General features: G+C 38.0%; 1 protein-coding gene across 6 annotated transcripts in view; it reads left to right on the top strand.

Annotated features, from left to right (window-relative positions):
* Window positions 1-608: 608 nt before the first annotated feature.
* Window positions 609-20,833, top strand: part of TCERG1 (transcription elongation regulator 1) — a 63,872-nt gene continuing 43,647 nt past the window's right edge. For all 6 annotated transcript variants that reach the window (XR_014021334.1, XM_081288909.1, XM_081288908.1 and 3 more), the window contains exons 1-5: window positions 609-808; window positions 8,769-8,994; window positions 11,751-11,903; window positions 13,139-13,604; window positions 18,392-18,634. Coding sequence is in view for 5 of the 6 variants with exons in the window: in XM_081288909.1 (XP_081145035.1) it covers window positions 750-808; window positions 8,769-8,994; window positions 11,751-11,903; window positions 13,139-13,604; window positions 18,392-18,634 (1,147 nt within the window). In the remaining variant the exon portion in view is untranslated. The remainder of the gene's footprint in view (window positions 809-8,768; window positions 8,995-11,750; window positions 11,904-13,138; window positions 13,605-18,391; window positions 18,635-20,833) is intronic.

Genomic DNA, 20,833 nt, shown 5'->3' with positions numbered 1-20,833 from the left:
TATGGATTTACTTATTCTGGACATTTCATATAAATAGAACTATATACTATGTGCCCTTTCGTATCTGGCCTCTCAGTACGTTTTCACGTTTCATCCATTTTGCAGCGTGTATCAGTACTTTCACTTTTTGACAAGTGCATTTTGAGACTGAGTGGGAAACGGTAACTCTGTAAATTGCACTCTTCCCTTTTCCAATTTACATTTCTTAATGCAGCAACTTATATAATGACCAAAGATGGTAACCAATTATTTAGCATAATTGGGAAGTATGTTTGTCATTCATCGTATATTTTTTAATAATACGCATACATAGAGTTACTGTAGAGCTGGGAAGTACTTGGTTCCATAGTAACGCTGTGATTGGTCTACGCGCTACTAATAGCCAACATGGCTCCACAACTAGCTCCTGAAAACCAGCAAACACGTGGCTACCAGGGGCTGGGGCGAAGGTGGGAGGACCTCGTTTTCCTTACCGCAAGGGGGCGCCGGCTGCTCCTCGTTGCCACAGTCTTATTTCCCAGAAAGCCTCCGACAACCAATCAACTGGCTGTCTCAATACCGCTTTCAAAGTCGGCGGGCCCTTCGGCCAATAGTAAGGCAGACACCACCCCTAACCTCAAGATTGATGGACAGTTTCACCAATTATCTCATAGAGCTCGAATATCTCCGCCTCTCTCGCATGGGATTGATGATTCTTCTGACCAATAAGGAGCGCCAAGTCGGCGGGTGGATGAACGCGGCCCTCTGTAATGGCGGAGCGTGGCGGGGACGGGGGGGACGGTGAGCGGTTCAACCCGGGGGAGCTCAGGTAAGCGACGCTCCCTTTCCTCACATCTCGGCGCGCTAGAGTCCCAGGGATTACATCCGCTTGCGGAGATCCGGGATGGACGGTGGGCAGGAGTCTCGGCGGCTCTGGGCGAGGACCGCATGGGGTTGGCGAAGGGGGAAGGAGAAGGTGGCTTGAATGAGAGACACGGGCCGCGGCCTCTTGTGTGTTCTCCGCAGCTCTCAGCGGGTTTCGTGGGACCTCGCCTCCCCTCGCGACCCGCGGGCAGGGTCTGGCGCTCTCGCTGTGGGGCCCCGCCTAAGCCGCGTGCCGCCTCCGCCTCGGCCGACTTCAGCCTACATCAGTCTTACTCCCGGCTGCTCCGTTGGCCCGGTTTCCTCACCGGCGCCCCTTTACTCGGCGGCTAACTCCCGGGACCTTTCGCCCTTTTTGGCTGAGCCTTTTCTACGCCCTCCGCGGCCCTTTGGGGCCTCCGCGTTTGTCTTGTTAGCCTGTCTCCCACATGACTTGCAGCCTTAACTTCGTGTGGCTTTTCTCCCTTTCTCGAATCTATTTTTTTTTTTTTTTGCATAATATTCTGTAGTTGTGAATAGTCACTGCAGCAGCCGTTCGTTAGGCGCTTACGATGTGCCAGTAAGTCCTTACTTAAGGTTTTCTCATTTACTTCTCACAGCCATTCTTTGGAGTAGTTGCTATTTTCATTTTGCAGGCCACAGGCCGGAGGCATCATCACTTAAGTTACTAGCCCATCCCGAGCAAACAGCCTCATCGAAGTTGAGTCTGTAGAACCGGCGCGCATGGGTGGAATTGTGGCTCCAGGAAGTGGCTTGAACCCTGGCAGTTAGGCACCAGAGCCTGCTGTCTTGATCTTACGCCATTGCCCTAAAGAGTGCAGTGACCTTTCTTCCTTTGGAACCTCAGTGCCTATGGAATTTGTAATTAAAATTCGATAAAATAAGAATGACCTGGGAGAATCTTTTCTTCGTAGGTGATTTTTGCAGAAAAGAAGAGGCACTATGCTTTATGTGTATTAGCTATTTTTTTTCCTTGTATGGGAACATTGACAGTTCAGATATTCAATTCCCATTCTGAATTGAGCTGTTGTGTAAATAAAAAAGAGCTGTGTAGATTATGAGGATTCTATCATTGTTTAGGACTTAAAGTGAAATTGTCAAAGGAAGTGGATATTGTTATTGTTTAGAAGGAAATAATGTCTTTTAGATTATGAATATGAATTGGCACACACAAAAATCCCTACTTTGGCAGGAATACAATTTTGTCCTATTTCAGAGATGAGTCTCAAATTCTTCTGACGATCCTTCTCAAATGTACATTAATAAATGATCAAAGTGCATTATTGGGGTCTTTTTAGTGATGCAAAATTATTCTTTGATTTTGATCCCAAAAGGTCTGAGATAGATTTATTAGGGAACACTTTGCATTTTAGAGATCTTAGCTTTACAAAAATGAATAGCCTTGTAGACTTATTAATAGTCTAGACATTGTTGCAAACTGATTTTAATAGGGCTTTAGATTAGGTGGTTCTTTACCTCTTAGGTTAGAAGTTGCTTGCAGAACGCATTTGTTTTAGTGTTTCGCATGATTTATAAATTAACTGTTTATTTAGCTGTTTTTGGTGGCAGAAACTGGGGCTTTGTTTTGAAACCTGAATGAATTTCATGGTTTGGCAAATAAATGAAGATAGGAGATTTAGAGATGATTCACTTATTGGATTTCATTTATCATGTGCTATGAAACTTGCAGGAAGTAAAGTCCTGAACCAGACCAAAAATGGTCTTTGTCTTCAGAAGTTTCCATTTTAATTAAGGTTGATCTAAATTTTAAACTGAACCAACCACATCTGAGAGGAAATTAGCCTACAAGTGTGAAGTTGCTTATGCAAGGTCCCTGGATAGTGGTAGGGTCTAGATTAAAATCTAGGTGTCTTCACTCATACTTTCAACAATTTATCTCCTATATATAGGTAGCATTTTTTACGTTCTTGCCCTTTTAAAGTATTTTCAGTCTTGTATTCACCATTGAGGTGATTGTGTATCTGGATGGCATACTTCTAGAAAGAAAAAAACACTTGTATTTGCATGGTGTTCTGGTGAAAATTTTTTGTGTGTGCTTCTATTCACACAAGTAGGCTTTTGGTTCTCATGCTTTAAGTGGTGGAAATGCACATTTCCTACAATAGATGGAAAATTGAGAGGCCTAAACTTCACTTATTCCTTTATGATTGAGGGCCACTAAAATAACTTTTAAGAGTCATGTATAGATTTTCACCCAGGGCCTTTGTTTACCTATTAATACTTAATGACAAGGTACTTCAGATTTAAATTTCCTCTTATAAAAAATGGGAATAAGAAATATCCTGGTGTTACTGCTACTTTAACAAATTATTGTTTCTTCTGTCAAATGTGTTATTGTGAGGATTAAGAAAGTTAGTACAGATAATGTTCATATAACTGTGCTGCTAAATTGGAATTATCCAGTGTGTGTTGCATACTATCATTATTGAACAATGTAGTACCACAGTATACTAAAGGAAACCATATACTAGTGGGTAGTTGTAATGCAAAAGTAAACAAGTGGAAGTTTCTTCATCGCTTTTATCATAATTGAAAACTCAAGTTAGGTAATGAGCCAGAGAGGGGCTGCAAGAGGCCAGAGGTAGGGAAAGAGTTTGGGGTAACACTTGAACTGAGCCTGAATAATGAGAAGCAACTAGTCAGTCATGTAAAAAGTCTGGGAAGAACATGTCAGGCATAGGGAACCATAAGCACAGAAGCTTCAAAATAAAGAACTAGGGCTGGGGTTGTGGCTCAGTGGTAGAGCGCTTGCCTAGCATGTGTGAGGAACTGGGTTTGATTCTCAGCACCACGTTAAAAAAAAGAAATATATTGTGTTCATCTACAGCTAAAAATATTTAAAAATTAAAAAAAAATAAAGAATTGATGCCGCAGTCCGGCTGCAGCAAAATAACTGGGGGGGGGGGGTGACGAGCAACTTGTGTACATTGATACAACAGAAGTGGGAGCCATTTATTGTAGGACAAGAGGGGTATATATGCATTCCACAAAGCTTATCTTAATTAACATAAACTAGATATAGCAGTCAACCAATAAGGAATCTCCACACTTAATGGCTCGCTGGTGTTATTTCACAAACCACTCCCTCTGGCAAAATGCCAGGTGCTATCTTGACTTGTTTACAGACCCTAACATTTTCCCCTTTTGTTTAATTTAAATAACGACCATAGTGGTTTTTACACAAACACCATAAATAATCTGCTATAAGCAGAAGGGGAGGATACAAAATGCCACAATACCAAGCCAATTGATGGCTCCATGCAAGAAGCCCTTGGAAAAATTATACCAGCAATGACACTGTTAGCAAAGATACCGAGTTACAATTTGTTGTAGATTACAGTTTGTTGTCTCAGTCCAGGTAAAGCATTGTCTCAATAGATTAACTCACAGTCCAGGTAAGTTCTGTAGGCAGCTAGCTTAAATCACAGTCCAGGTAAGTTTTGCAGGCAGCTAGCTTGATCCGAAGTCTCGTCCGGTTGTCAGCAACACTGGAAATTCTTCCACCCTTGTCATCACTGGCACTGGGATGAAGGCAGGAACTCAGGCAATGATGCTAAAGAAAATCCTGTAGTATTCCAGCAGGTGCTAAGAAAACAACCTTGTGAACAATTTAGTACATATAAGCCTTAATAGTGCTCATTACTTATTAGCTTCCATTGTAGTAACTGGCCTTGGAAATGATCAAACTTCAGGGACGCAGGCCATCTTCCCCCTGCAGCGTCCCGGGCAGCCCCAGATGGCCCTGGGGAGAGTCCGGGAAACTGCCACTGGGCACAGGGAGCAAGAGCCTGTGAGACTGTGCCTCTGGGTCAGGTTTGGATTTGGGCTCTCGCAGTGGCGTCCCACTCCTGGGTGGGGGGGGAGGGGCAGGGAAGAGCTGGCTGCCACCACTTGGAAAGTCCTTGCTGCGCCATGACCGGCTCGCGCAATCCGCTAACGAAAAGTATTCAGTAATAGCCTTTTGCTGCAACTTTTTTCCTGATAATCCTTCTTCTTCTGAACTTTCTTTTTCTTTCTGACTAGAGTTCCTGGGCTCTTATCAACACATGCCCTAACTATTCTTGGTTCCACTGGGGTGCCTTCTTCCCTTAGTAATTTACTTAACACCCCTTCCATATTTTCGTCACAAAGACAATACAACATTTCAAGACAAAACAAGACACAAAAATACTGTATCAATCTTCTCCGTTTTCTCAAAATGGCGGTTTTCCCTCTCGCCCTATCTGCCTAGGGACGAGCAGCTTTGTTCCCGTTCTATCTAGGGACGGGCAGCTTTTCCTTGTCAACTTACCCCCGCATGTCCTGGGGCTTCCCGTACGGGCCACCAAATGCCGCAGTCTGGCTGGGCACAAAATCACGAGCCACTTGAGCAGGAACAAACTTTATTTCCAAAACTCCCGCGAATGCCACGCACGCATGCGGCCTTCTCCCAGGACACACTACCCCAACTCGAAATCCCTCCTCCGGAATTCCCTCCTACCGCACTTCCCCAACCAACGGGAACTCTCCAGGAGTCCCATTAGAGCTCCAAAGTAGCAGACTGAGGCGGACAGCAGGGGTCTAATATCCAATTGAATGCACATCTTAACATAATCATTATCATCTCAACCAAAAATGCCATGCGTCATTCCTACTTGGCTATGGCTCTCAGCATCTCCCCCCTTCTGTTTAATTAAGCACCAAGCATGTGGCTTAGGGACTGTGCCTATTAGGCTGTCCAATACTACATATGGCCCTTACCTGTCATCAGATGAGCTGACCTCAAGGCATCAGCCTCCTGTCTTTGGTTGGTCCCACTGCAATTGGATCATACCCGTCACTGACTACAGGTCCAGCATACAGCCATACTTGTGGATAGGCCTATGCTCCAGTGGAGGGGGGGGTGAGGTTCTTTGCCTCACCTCTGTTCGCCCCCAAATTTGGCCTTTGCACCAGTGGGGGCGTGAGGTTCTTTGCCTCACCTCTGTTGGCCCCCGTTTACAGACCCTAACAAATTGAAAGTATTTGATGATCAGGAAGACTGGAGTTTGTGGAAAGGTTGACAAGGGCCAGGTTAATACAGGGCCTGATAATTTATAGTTAAGTTACTAAAATTCATGCTATTTGACACTTAACCCGTACTATTACTGTACTGACATTATTACAGCAGTAATAGTACCTAGTATTATGTAGCACTTAGTTTTAGTTGCTGTTTCAAGTACTTTTATTAGTACGTTTAATCCTCACAGCAGGTTCTGGTGAGGTGGTTGTGATAAAGCAGAGTATATAAAGGACTCAACACATTTTCTACACATAACTGACATCAGAAAATGGCAACTTTAGGCTGTTGAAGGAGGAAATTATGAGAATTTTGTCACCATTTTAGTGGCAGACTTTTGAAAGCCATCTAGTCAAATAAGTAAGTACTCTTTATGGGTAAAACACTATTAGGTTTTTGTAGGGAAATGAAAGTAATGGTAGTTGAAGTAGTTTTATTGAATACTATCCTAAATGTTTAACAGATTATTTCAGTGAGCAGGAATATGAGGTAGGTTTTATTTCTATTCCCTATTCATTTACATCTGAGGAAATTTGACTCAAATTATGTAATTAGCCTGATAACAAAAGGCTATGACTTTTTCTTAATTTTAGAGCCTAAATGCTTTAAGCTATTAGCAGGAAGTATGAAATTCTAAAGAAATAAATATTGAAGTTTTTGTTTTTTTGTTGTTGTTTTTTGGTTTTTTTAGAAACGAGAGGCAGACTGAAAGGAAATCCAAGATTAAGGTATATCATTAACTCAAGTCTGAAACAATATCTTTCCTTGGTGATGAACTTTTTTCTGTCCTAAAGGTTAAGACATAATTAAGTAACAGTGGCTATCTTTTGGAGGTGCATATATTTTGAAAATGACCTGGTTATTCTGATATAATCCATATTTTACAATCACTATTTTTGACTCAAGCTTTCCAACATTTGGAGCATTAGGATCACTTGCAAATTTGTTTAAATATGTTTGGTATAGCAGTTCTGGGTTTGTTGCGTTGGGTTTGTTTACAATCCTACTCTTCTAGAAGATACATTGGTTCTTCATTAGCAGTTTTTCTGTATGTCAGAACTGAACTGTGGTATGGAAAATTTAGAGAAAGGTCAAACGAAAATCATAAGCAAAGGGTTGAAAAATGTAGGAAAGTTGTACAAAACTCAGCCTGAAGAGGAGAGAATATAAAATGATTATTTTCAAGTATACGTGAAGAATGTAATGTTAATCTTCTTTTGGGAACTTAAGTGTAGACTGCATGTATAATGTAGAGATTTACAGTAGCTACTGGGAAGCTCACTGAATTGACTATGGCAGATTGAGACAGGTTCTCATAGTGTTGCCAGGCTGTCATCAGATTTGAAATCCTCCTGCCTCAACCTTCCGAATATGTGGGATTCTGGGCATGTGCCCATGCCTGACTGTAGTAAAAATAATTTATTATGAGATTCAGCATACCCTACTTATAATGAAGCTTGGGTACAGTATCACCTATGTATTTTTTGGTTTGTGCAACAAACACTCATTGCATTTTGTCCAGACCTAACTGCTGGGGATATAAGAGTGAACAGAATTCCTACTCTGGAAGGGCTTACATGACACCATGGTGTTTAAGAGCTGCTGTCTTTGTGTGAATATTGGTTTTGCCACTGACCCACCTTTGTTACCTTAGGCACATTATTTCACTTCTCTATACCCTAGTTCCTCATCTGTAAGATGAATTTAGTAATAGTATCTGTCTCATAGGATTGTTATGATTAAATGACTTAATATTTGAAAAGAGTTTAGAGCACTGTCCCTGGCACATATTTAGCACTTTGAAGTGTTAATGATGTTTATTTGTTTTAAAGCACTGGTGGTGGTGGGGATAGATAATGCTATCATTTATGATATTATCTATTTGCTTGAATGCCATGGAGAAAATACTAGGGTATTTAGGTAGAGTGGAGCATAGGTCAGGATGCAGTGCAGGGAAAGGCTTTCCCTTTAAATAGAGAAGACCAGTGATTTCTTAAGCTAACTCTTCCATCCCTCCTTTAAAAACTTTGTAATTAATTTTAGACTTAAAAAATTACACAAATAAAGGTAGAACACTTGTTAATATTTTTCCTCTTCTGCTTTATTATTTGCGCTCTCATTTTTTTAACTGAACCATTTATAAGATAATATTTTGTGGCTTTTTATCTCCAACTACTTCAGCATGTATTTTATAAGAATAGAGATAGTCTGGGCTGGGGTTGTAGCTCAGTGGTAAAGAGCACTTGCCTAGCATGTATGAGGCACAGGGTTTGATCTTCAGCATCACAGAAATATACATAAAATAAAGGTATTATGCCATCTACAACTAAAAATATAAAAAGAGAGATATTCTTTTACATAAATATAGCCCAGTTATCAGCTTATAAATTAACAATGATATTTTATTGTCAAGTGATGTAATAACGTCCTTTATAGTATTTCTTCCCTTTAGTATAGAATCCAGTCTATGGTTAGTATTGTGTTATCATGAATAAGTGATGTGTCCTCAGTTACACATTATTCATCTTTCCTTCTTAGATGATATATTGATCATCCTGTCAAGGTATTGCCCAATTTTTCTATTATATAGTGCTTTTTCATCCTACCTTCTGACTATACCTTATGTGGGGAGACAGTTTTAAGACCATTTAAATGTCCCCCTCATTCAAATTTTCTCCTAAATTTTGCACCCTGAGGGTTATTCTTACTGATCTGGTTTTTAATGTGAAGGTTGCAAAATGATGGTTTTCCAACTTCACTTACCTTGTAAATTTGATTTAATTAGAAGTCAGTGGCTACTCTTAGTGATTTTGAGGTTTAAAATTTTATTTATTGCTCTCTTACCCAGGATGGCTCAACAGCAGGCCTTGAGGTTCCGAGGCCCTGCTCCCCCACCAAATGCAGTGATGCGAGGCCCACCACCTCTCATGCGGCCCCCTCCTCCCTTTGGTATGATGCGAGGCCCTCCTCCACCACCTCGGCCCCCTTTTGGACGTCCTCCTTTTGATCCTAATATGCCACCAATGCCTCCTCCAGGAGGGATACCTCCACCTATGGGCCCTCCACACCTTCAGGTAAGGAATATAGAAGTTGTCATTTTTTGTTGGCATTGGTATCAATATTTATGTGCAGATTTTTGCCTTAAAAACTTGCATTTTTAACTAGTTTCAGTTTATAGGAAAAGGGAACCTACAAGAGACATCCATATATTAATATGTTGCTCTTAAAATTGTGGTAGCAGTAAATAGTGTAGACATTTAGAACCGGAATTTAGGTGGTGATAGAAAAGTATACATACAACTCTAGGATTGAGTAGGATAGTTCTTATCTACCTTTAATAGCTTTGTGCATTGTTTTTAATAGTCTGTCTTCTTTATGGGACATGAAGGTTGAAATCTTGAGATACTGAGTAGAGAAAACTTATTTTCAATGATTTATATTGCCAGTAAATATAAAAGTGCTTGTGTGTATATGAATATTCCTGAGTAATTATTCTGCTTAGAAATGATGCCTAGGATAGAATCTAGAAAGTGACAACAAACATTTTGTAAGCACAATATTTAAATATTTTTTTCTTTCCCCTTAAAAAGAAAAAATTTTTATAGGTATTTTAGAAAAAGATTTATTATGGAATTTCTTTAAATGAAAACTTTTGTGGTATTTTAACCTGAGGTTTATATCCCTCTTTAGTGTATCTACACTTATTTGTTGTCTGAGTTGAGGTCATGAAAGTATTAACTCTCAAATGTCTGTTTTGGGGACTATATTCTTTTTTGAGTATGTGTTTATGTTTTATTAGTTTAGCTACATGTTTCTGAAACCAAGTAAATTTAGTGTTGTTATCTGCTTTCCATTAGCTTAGACAATCAAGAATGAACTATACTAAAAATTGGAAAAAAAGAATGATGTTTCTTTTAAGTGATGTGTTTTTGTATTTGCTTTAAAATTAGCAAAAGATAAAGCTTTTTGCTGGGTGTGGTGGCACACGCCTGTAATCCCAGCACCTCAGGAGGCTGACCCAGGAGGATCTTGAGTTTAAAGCCAGCTTCAGCAAAAGTGAGGTTCTAAGCAACTCAGTTGGACTCTGTCTCTAAATAAAATACAAAATAGGGCTGGGGATATTGCTCAGTAGTCAAGTGCCCCTGAATTTAATCCCCGGTATGTTCCCCCCACCAAAAAATAAACAAATAAAGCTTTTTGAGCTAGTGACTGTAAAAACTTATTACATGTGAACTTCTTTTATTTGTTCACGTAAGTGTTAAACTTGTGGAATATTGTAAAATGTAATGGGCTAGTATAACCCCCTAATGGAAATATATCAAATGTTGTGATGGAATACTCTTTGACGTAGTGATGGTTTTCTTGGTCTTAATGGATAATTTTACATTGAATCCAAGTGAATTATAGGTAAGGGTGCAAGAGGCATATTTGGGGTAGATATTTTATGTAACATGGGTCTGTGTGCTGATGCTTGATGGACATGAAACAGAATCCAACAAAAATGAGCATAAGAAAGAAAATGTTTTTAGGAGAATGAATATAAATTAACACTAGAGTAGTTTTAATTCCATTTTCCAGCTTAAAGTGCTTTGGACAATTGAATTTCATTATTACTTATAAATCACCAAAGTTTTTTTTAATCCTTGTTTATAATCTGTCTTTAAAATGTCAAGCCCAGTATTCATTATATTTTTAAGTTTGCACAACGAAAACTTCTCTTTGAAGGGTTCTTGTATCAAAGAAATTAGGTATATATGTTAAAAAAAAAAAAAAGAGGCAACTTTTCAGTGTTAGTGAGATACAGCAGTTACAGTTAAATTGTTTGGTTTGGGATCTTGCATTATGTCAATAGTTATTGAAAAATGATAATGAAAGAATTTTCTGAGGTATTGTTGAATCAATAGTAGCTCTGTTAAATTAAAAATTATGTGCTATATCTTGAGTTGAATTCTGATTTTCTCTAGAAAGGACAGTAGGAAGCTGGGAGTGTAATTTAGTGGTGTAGTGCACTCGAAGCCTTAGGTTCAATACTCGCACCCTCAAAAAAGAAAAAAAAAACAAACTTGAAAAGATTGGTAAAACTTTTTACAGTATTTTTAAAACTTAACTGATATGATTCACATCTTGATGAGCTTTTATTATTATATGAAAAATAAGATATAGTGAATGTTTTCTTAGCTAATTTTTTTTTCTTGTAGGAAAAGAGAATAAAGGGTTAGATATATATATGATTTTTCTTTTTTGGTTATTTCTATGTTATTTTGTGAAGTAATGATTCTCTTATGGTTAATATCTACTGTGAGAGGGCTGGGGATGTGGCTCAAGCGGTGGCGCACTCACCTAGCATGCGTGCGGCCCGGGTTCGATCCTCAGCACCACATACCAACAAAGATGTTGTGTCCGCCGAGAACTAAAAAATAAATATTAAAAATTCTCTCTCTCTCTCTCTCTCTCCTCTCTCTCTCTCTCTTTTAAAAAAAATTAAAAAAAATATCTACTGTGAGTTATTAAAACAATATAAAAATGAATTTTTTTCTTCTAAAAGTATTCTAGTGCCCAATGTTTGAAAAACAAAGTATAAATGACACAAAGTTCATCTATAGTGCTATAACCCAGAGTTGACTAATGTTAGTATTTTGATGTATTTCTTTCTTCCTGTTTAATAATTATTTTTATTACAGAAACTTTACTTACATAGTAGATGATATACTTGAATGGACTGTATAACTATTTTCTCTTATAGTGTTTTACCTTTGGGATACAAGTCAGTAATAATTTGAAAGAAATAGGGTAATTACAAGTGAATGTAACCATTCTTGTGAATTAACAGAGACCACCTTTCATGCCTCCACCCATGGGAACCATGCCTCCTCCTCCGGGTATGATGTTTCCACCAGGAATGCCTCCTGTGACTGCTCCTGGTACTCCAGCATTGCCTCCTACTGAGGAGATATGGGTTGAAAATAAAACTCCAGATGGGAAGGTAAATTATAAAATATATGTAACTCATTATCTCCATGGTGATGAAAGAATAAAACTTTGAGTTCTGGCAGATTGAGATCAATTATGGTATCTTTGTCAATCAAGAATGAGCCTGAGCCAGGTGCCATGACACATATCTGTAATCCCACCAGTTCAGAAGGCTGAGGCAGGAGGATAGCAAGTTCAAAGCCAGCCTCAGTATCTTAGCAGGTCCTAAACAGCTTAGTGAGACCCTGTCTCAAAAAAAAAAAAAAAAAAAAGGTGGGGCAGGGGTGCTGGGGTTGGTTGTGGCTTAAGTGGCTAAGCACCTTTGGGTTCAATCCTGGTACTAAAAACAAGAATGAGCCTTAGTTAAGCAGGTTTTTCGTAGAACTCCTGGAAAAGTAACTGGATTGGACTTCTGTGCAGTTAAAAGATTGCATGGAGTACTCACATACGTTGACCTGTGATTCTGGAAACTTGTATTCTAAATGATGACAGGTTCTGAAGACCATTCCCAGTTTTAGTTACGGCTAGCAGGGTTCATCATAAAATTGTACTTATAGCTAAGACTGATTACAGTGAAAGTATACAAAGCAGAACTAGCAAAAGGAAAACAATGTATGAGGCAAAGTATGAAGGGAATCAGGTACAAACTTCTAAGAATCTTCTCCCAGAGGAATCAATAATAGGATGTGCTTAATTTTCTGTAGCATGTAATGATGACAGCATGTGTTACGTGTTTCCTGAGCTTACTTGAGCCTAGCAGTCCTCACTGGGGGTTTTCACTGGGGTCTGGTTACGTATTTGCCATTTGCCTAGCACATATCCAAATTCCAGACTACCAGAAGGAAAGTAGATGTTCAGCAAAAACTGCATCATTTGCATAAACAGTTTAGGTGCATTGAGACATTACTATTAGTAAGGAAATGGTGGTGATCCTCTTAAAAATCCAAATTTCCAGATTCTAGCCAGTGGCTAACTTCGAAAGGATCATAGTCTCAGGCCAGCCTTGTTAACGTTCTGTCCAAAATATAATGTTGTTTTCTTTTTGTGTGTGCATATGTGTTAAGAATACAATATACTTGTTATAGCAAATTGGGGATTACTATAGTCCAATAAAATATGGATAATCTATTTTGATGTAGTTTCTCTTTTATAAGTTATTTTTAAGTACTTTTTAAGACAACATGCATTATCATTTTTAATAGTAGTTGGTTGATTCTGTGTTACAGGTGATTTTTGCTTCTTCTGCAGGTTTATTATTATAATGCTCGGACACGTGAATCTGCATGGACCAAACCAGATGGAGTTAAGGTTATTCAGCAATCAGAACTGACGCCTATGCTTGCAGCCCAAGCACAGGTTCAGGCCCAGGCCCAGGCCCAGGCCCAGGCGCAAGCACAAGCCCAGGCCCAGGCCCAGGCCCAGGCTCAGGCGCAAGCCCAGGCCCAGGCTCAGGCCCAGGCCCAGGCTCAGGCACAGGCGCAAGCTCAGGCCCAGGCTCAGGCCCAGGCCCAGGCCCAGGCTCAGGCGCAGGCCCAGGCCCAGGCTCAGGCCCAGGCACAAGTGCAAGCACAAGTGCAAGCACAAGCAGTAGGAGCTTCTACCCCTACAACCAGTAGCCCTGCACCTGCAGTATCCACTTCAACATCATCATCCACCCCATCCTCTACCACTTCAACCACAACAACTGCCACTTCAGTTGTGCAGACAGTATCAAGTGAGTACCTGCCTAGCATGTGTTTATATTTAGGGGCTAGAAAAATAAACAAGTAGGGATTGTATTCTGCAGTGATCCTAGTGTTTGTAGTATTATTCTTGATGTTATTTAAAACACATTTTTGACAGTAAAACTTCTGGGTTAGAGAAAAACGGAATTTTCATTAGTAGGAGAAATTATTTGCTTTGTTCAGTTTATGAAGTTAAACTGCAGAAGTGCAGTTAACTGTTCAACTTGGTTAACACTAATGGCAGGTACTGTAGGGTTTGCAAAATAAATCTAAGCCTTGATCTATCTATTTATTTATTTATTTATTTTTAAAGAGAGAGGTGAGAGAGAAACAGGGAGAATTTTTAATATTTATTTTTTAGTTTTCGGCGGACACAACAACTTTGTTTGTATGTGGTGCTGAGGATCGAACCCGGGCCGCACGCATGCCAGGCGAGCGCGCTACCGCTTGAGCCACATCCCCAGCCCTAAGCCTTGATTTATGACCTTATAGAGTATCCAGCTCTTCTAATTGTGGAGTCAGGAATAATACATGTGAAACAGAGTGATGTGCAGAATTATATGATGAAAGTAAAAGATGTAAGACTTTGAGAAATGGAGAGAAGCGTGAGTGTCCTAGATGGGTATTGAAGTTTATTAAGGAGAATGTGGGGTAGGATTCACAAGTAAGGAAAGAATTTTCAGTAGGAACAGTATGAACAAAGGTCAAGAAATGAGAATATCTCAATGTATGGGATTGTTTGACAACTTCTGAGGTGAGATAGTGTATAATAATTAGTAGACCAATAACAAAGGGGTCCTAAAAGCCAGGCAAATGGATAAGAAAAGCATTAGGAAGCCTGTATAAATGCAGTGCTTTGAAAGATTTTTCTGTGCTAGTGTTTTCTGTGCTAGGAGAAACTTCTTAGGAACTTTTTTTTTAATCTCTTAGCAGTGGTAGATCCTAGAATGGGATGTAGAGAGAAAAGCAATAGAATTTTCAAGTATAAAGTCATTGAGGCCCCACAATTAGATCCTTTTCCAAACAAAGGTGAAAAGGTAAGGGTCTATAAATAGAAGAAGATTTCAAGGAGAGAGGGATGAATTTATTTATTTATTTTTGTGTATTGATGTTGCTCTTCACTCTGCAGGCTGAAATTGAGCCCAAAATATTTAATGATTTTATTGATTTGATTATTGTTTTGATATTACACTGAAGATACATAGCTTTCCTAATGGGGTGATTGTAATTTGTTTTAATTTACTATCTGGATAATGAATAAGAATTTTAAAAGCTTTTCCCCTGATAGTTTCAGGGACTTTGGAATTATTTTAGTGTGTAAAATAATGTACATGAGAGAAATTTAATGATAGTGGGTTCAACTTTGAATTTATTTTATGCGTATAAGAAATAACTGAAAAAGTAAGATACGTGTAATATAGAGACAGTTTTTATAGACCCTACTTTAATAATTTTTAGATAGCCTGGGGGAAATGTAAGAAACAGGAAAATGTAAATAATGCATATAAGTTTGTTTTCTTTTGTAGTTAAGATGAATATGGAAGTATAACAGTTGTACTAACTAACTGGTTGAGGGTTCTTACTTTTTTATAGGCTTCATGCCTCTAAAACCAATGTGGCAAGGCAGAAAACTGCCAGTGTTTATGGAGTACCTGTGGTGGTAATGGGAGAAAGGGTATTGATAAAAGCAATGTAGTTCAATATGGAGGTTCTTTGTTGCTTAAATTTTCTTCCCTGCCTTCTTTGGAAGGAGAAATATTAGTACTTTATTCTGTTTTTAAGGGAGGTGGTTTTACAGATATTTTAATCATCCTCTGTGTATTCCATTTCTTTATCAGTACTATATCGGTAAGCTCATAGCTATCTTTGGGATAATCAACTATTCTTGCCACTTGCTATTTTTTCCACATTGCCCTTCAGTGACTAAGAGGCCAGTCACTGAGAACAAACAGTGAAATGTTCTTTTTACTATTTTTAAACATCAGTTTTGTTGTTGTCTCTCTGAGTATTCTTGGTTATCTTTTGTTTCACTTGGTTCAGTATCTTAAAGTATTGTCATACTAGTCTTAGTATTTTTTCATCTGTTATATATAGTCAGTCACTTGTCTTTTTTTGTTAAAAATCTGAGATTGAGTTAATAGTATTTTTGGAGTTGTAGAACTTTATTTAATTATCTTAACAAGTGGAGTCAGTAGGAATTTATTCCCTAGTCTTAGGTATCATTCTCCCAGTTTCCCATTTAATTCTTTAATTGCTTTTACCCTTTTCCTCTTATGACTCATTACCACTAATAAAATAAGAATATCCTGTACTGGAAAATAAGAGGAATGCCCTGAGTAAATACTTTTTGCCATCCTTATTGGTGATCCTTTGTACTTGAAATTGATTCCTGTATGAACTAACTTTATTTTTCTGGTGGTAGTACTTCGGATCATAATTTTAGTAATGATCTGAATGTTGTTATGATACCTTAAGACTTACTACAGTGTAGATATGTATGTGTAGGTAGGACTAAAAATTAAGAATAAGTTTTAATCCCTATTGGGCATAAGTTCATTTTGTGTAAATTTATGAAAACTCATCATGATCTACTTCTCAGGGAATTTGGGAAGAATATCTAAATATATTCTTAGCCATTATAGTATATTACAAATGCTAAGTGTTGTATGTATGGGACTGGGCAAATGTTGCATGTAATTTGTATTTTCACACTGTTATAAAATTATATTAATATGATACTGTACCCTAAGGCTAGGTCTATGCTAGACCAACAATTCATTCCTGGGCCCCTGAAGATACTTGTTTGGCCCTGCTGTCTATTTAGCCAAGGTGAGTCCCTTATTAACAAGTATGAAATTGCTCACATCTTCCCAGCCTAAGTGAGTTTTTAATTTTTAGAAACTAGAAAAAGATACTGACAGATTTTTTTTGTCAGTTGGATTATTGGGTGGTTTTTATTGAGCAGTGTGCTTTCACCTATAATTAAAGACATATAAAGATTGGCAAAGCACTATCCCCCCCCACCATTTAATTTGTTAAGTTCATCCTCAGACTAACACAGATAGTTTGACACTTTCTGTTCTTTACATCAAGAAAAAGATAAGCTGTTTGCTACTAGTGAATTACCAAAGTGAGTTTTATTTTGAAATGAGACAGCTATGAATAAATAACAAAAATATTTTGTAATATGTGAGAACTGAAACTTAATTTTAAATAGTTTTTTAGTTGTACATGGACACTATCTTTTATTTTTATGTGGGGCTGAGGATCGAACCCAGTGCTTCACCTGTGCGAGGCAAGCGCTCTGCCACTGAGCCACAAACTCAGCCCTGAAACTTGTTTTTTAAAAAAAAGAGTGAAATTTGGATTTTATTTTTTTGGTCAGTTTAATTTTATGTGACTACTAGGAATGTGGTGTTTTATTTTTGATAATTAAAAACAATGTATTTATCCTGAATTTCACATTCTCCTGGTGTTGGAAACCTGAACTTTTATTTTTTTGGTTGTGCTGGGGATTGAACCCAGGACCTCATATATGCTAGGCAAGTGTTCTACCATAGAGCTATAGAACCATAGCCCAAACCTGAACTTAAGAAAAAAAATGTTTTTTAGAAGAATTTTGAAATGATAGAGGAGAAGCCTGAGTTTTTATCTAGTCAGTCATTAGTTATTTGGGATGTTCATATCCAGTCAGTCATTAGTTATTTGCATATCTTTTTTTCCCTGTTCTTCCTTGCTTGGAGAAGTCTAATAATGTAATTGTTTTTCCCACTGCTGTTCTGCCTTTTCTCCCTGTGCATCTGCTAGGTTTATTCATCAAATGAACATTGATTATTACTGTTCCACACAGAATCCTTTAGTCTTTCTTCCTCATAAATATTTTGGGAAGTCATACAACATGAGAATGCATTCTTAATAAAAATTTCAAACTCTAAGAAGGTATACATAGTTAAACGTTAGCTGGGCATGGTTGTACATGCCTGTAATCCCAGCTACTTGGGAGGCTGAGGAAGGAGGATGGTAAGTTTGAGGCCAGCCTGGGCAACTTAGTGAGACCCTGCCTCAAAATGAAATAAAAAGGGCTAGGGATGTAGCTCTTTGGTAGAGTGCTTGCTTAGCATGTGCGAGGTCCTGGGTTCAGTACTCAGTACCACCAAAAAAAAAGAGAGAGAAAGGCATGCACAGAGGTAATTACTATTAATGTGTATCAATGTGTGTTTTTCTAGATCATTTCTCTACATGAGTTCTCCCCAAGCAAAATGCAGACTTCCTAGCCTTCTGTTCAAGGCTTTATACTATCTGCCTTTGGCCTACCTTTCCAGCCATAACTCACTAGTTGTGTTGATATGCCAAATATTTTACTTAGTTGACTGCTTACCTTCAATTTTTGGAACATTTCCTGTTGCTCTCTACTCTTTGCTTCTACTCAAAATCCTGTCACTTGCTTATTTTTTCCCTTCCATTCCTTTTCCTTATTGAAATCTTGAATCTTTCAAGGCTCATCATCCCACTATAAAATTTTCTGTACCCTCTCCACAGTTAGAGGTGTGATCTTTGGGTCTTGATTTATAGCCCTGTATGTTTATCCCATTCACTTTTTTTTTTAATATTTCATTTTACTATTTTCAAGCTTCTTGGAAGACCGAGACTTTTTGACAAATTTCTTACAGTGCATGGAATGGTTCCTTAAATACTTAGTGAATGAATGAATGATGAATGAATATAGTAAAATGGTTTATGAAGAAGTGATACATTTTTTTGTTTTGTCTTTTATCAGCACCCACAACACAAGATCAGACCCCAAGTTCTGCTGTTTCTGTTGCCACGCCTACAGTTAGTGTTTCAACTCCTGCTCCTACAGCCACACCTGTGCAAACTGTTCCCCAGCCGCATCCCCAGACGTTACCTCCTGCTGTTCCTCATTCAGTACCTCAGCCAGCAGCAGCAATACCTGCTTTTCCACCAGTAATGGTACCTCCGTTTCGTGTTCCCCTTCCTGGCATGCCAATTCCACTTCCAGGTAAACCAACAGATTACAATAGTCTTTCCAGCTCTGTTTTCATATTGTCAGTTAGTTTGTTCTCATGTGTCTGTTGCATTTGAAATTTGCCTTGAATCTCACCTGTGTGAAATGTTTTTGAAAGATTCATGGCTAACTGCAATATTTCTCTTTTTAAGTTTTGGTAAATGTCATTTTTTGTTGTTGTTGTTGTTGTTGTTGTTTACATGTCTTAAAATTAGAGTCACATTTAAAGCTACACTTTGTATAATAGCTGCAGTGAATTAAAAATGATCATCTTCTCATGTAAATATGTACTAAATGCAATATTTTTAAGGAATTGAGTATGTGAAATTGAAGTCACCAGTCATAATAGCCAACACAAGTTGAATGCTTTATATACAGGACACTGTTCTAAGCACTTTTTATGCATTAAATTTCTTTCATTTCACAACCATCTAAGAGGTAGGTACATGGACAATTTAAATTATTTGTCCAAGGTCACATAGCTAATAAGTGATGGTGTTGGAATTTGACCCTGTGCCCTGCAGTTCTAGATACCAAGATCTTAATAGTTATGTTATGCTGGGAAGAAAATGTGAGTCACTAAACTTAAATTCATAGAACAAACCAGAAAGTTCCTAGTAACATTTGTGAAGTAAAGTACAACATGCATCATTTAGATTGTTATGGAGAATTTGCATGTTTTATTGTCTTATGAGGAATTATTTAAACTAGAGAATGAATTCAAAGATTGTGGAGTAGAATTCTTCCTATAGGTAGTGGGTAGTTTTAGTGTTGGAAATAGATAGTATTGGGAATTTTATTTGAGTGCATTAGCTGTTGTCAAATGGGTTTATTTGATCCTTGAGCCATGATTCATTCTTCTTGTGTTATAATTGAAAATATACCTTGAAGTGGTAAAGTTTTTGGGGTTAGTTTGTAGCAAAGATGAATAGAACCTGGTTCCCAGTCTGTCAGTTTATTTTTTCCACTTCGTTGCACTAATTTCTATGTTAGCTGTGATATATAGCTATTTGTTAGAATTGCACACAATTTTCACTGTTGTTCAGTTGTCTTTTTCCTTGTGACCACTCTGAAAATGATACTTCCAGATAATATACCTTGGCAAGAAAGGAACCAAAATTTTTAACAATTAGTGTTTTTTTTTATTTGATAGAAAAATTTTTTACACATTATTAATGTAATTTTAGATAATTAAATGTGCTGTATGTGATAGTTAAGAAACTCAGCTCATTAAAATTAGATGAAAGTAAAAAATGTTTTCTCTAATGCTAGGATTATTTGTTTTCTAAGTTAAATTTAAGACAAGCAGCTATTACTTTCCTCTGGATATAATTTTTGTAGGAAATTAAGTGATATAATGAAGAATAGCTTGGCATTTGTCATAACCTTTTTGAAATCTTTAGGGTTAAGGACTATGTCAAGATCAGATCTGAAGGAGCTGGGTTGTTAAATCTGTAGAGAGAAGACTGAAAGGTAGCATCATAATGCTGCTGAAGTATTTTGAAAGGTGATCACCTGAAAAAGAAAATTTTGTGTTGCTCTAGAGGATCAGAGGGTGAAAGGTACAGAATAGCAAAATTCATTTCTGCAGAAAGTGAAACTGTCATAATAATACCCTTCAAGCTATAGCTGCAGTTTGATGTCACGTGTTTTTCCCAAGAGCCTTGCCCATCATTTAAAAATTTAGGAAACATAGTAGTGACCATTTGGCTGACCAAAATTTGGTGATATGTGTGATGTTTGGCACCAAAAGGCATAAATGGCAGTTGTTAATGAAATTTTGTAGGTCAATTGTAAGAAAGCTTGAATTGGATAGTTTTTAAAGATTTTATCAAAGATACCAAGACTCTGGAGAGTTCGCTAGTTAGTATCTTATAGAAAATGACACTGATATTAGTTTATTTTTCTCATTCCCCCCCCCCCCAATTTTTTTTTTTTTTTTTTGGTACTGGAGATTGAACTCAGGGGCACTCAACCACTAAGCACCATCCCCAGCTGTAATTTGTATTTTATTTAGAGACATAGTCTCCCTGAGTTGCTTAGTGCCTCACTTTTGCTGAGACTGGCTTTGAACTCGAGATTCTCCTGTCTCAGCCTCCTGAGCTTCTGGGATTACAGGCATGCGCCACCATGCCTGGTTGCATTTTCCTTTTTAATTCAGTACTACAAGTAAAGGTCCTTTAGTGAAAAAGA

This window comes from Spermophilus citellus, assembly GCF_964194105.1.
Source record: "Spermophilus citellus genome assembly, chromosome: 1".
Taxonomy (NCBI): Eukaryota; Metazoa; Chordata; class Mammalia; order Rodentia; family Sciuridae; genus Spermophilus; species Spermophilus citellus.
This window is presented reverse-complemented; position numbering and strand designations above follow the sequence as displayed.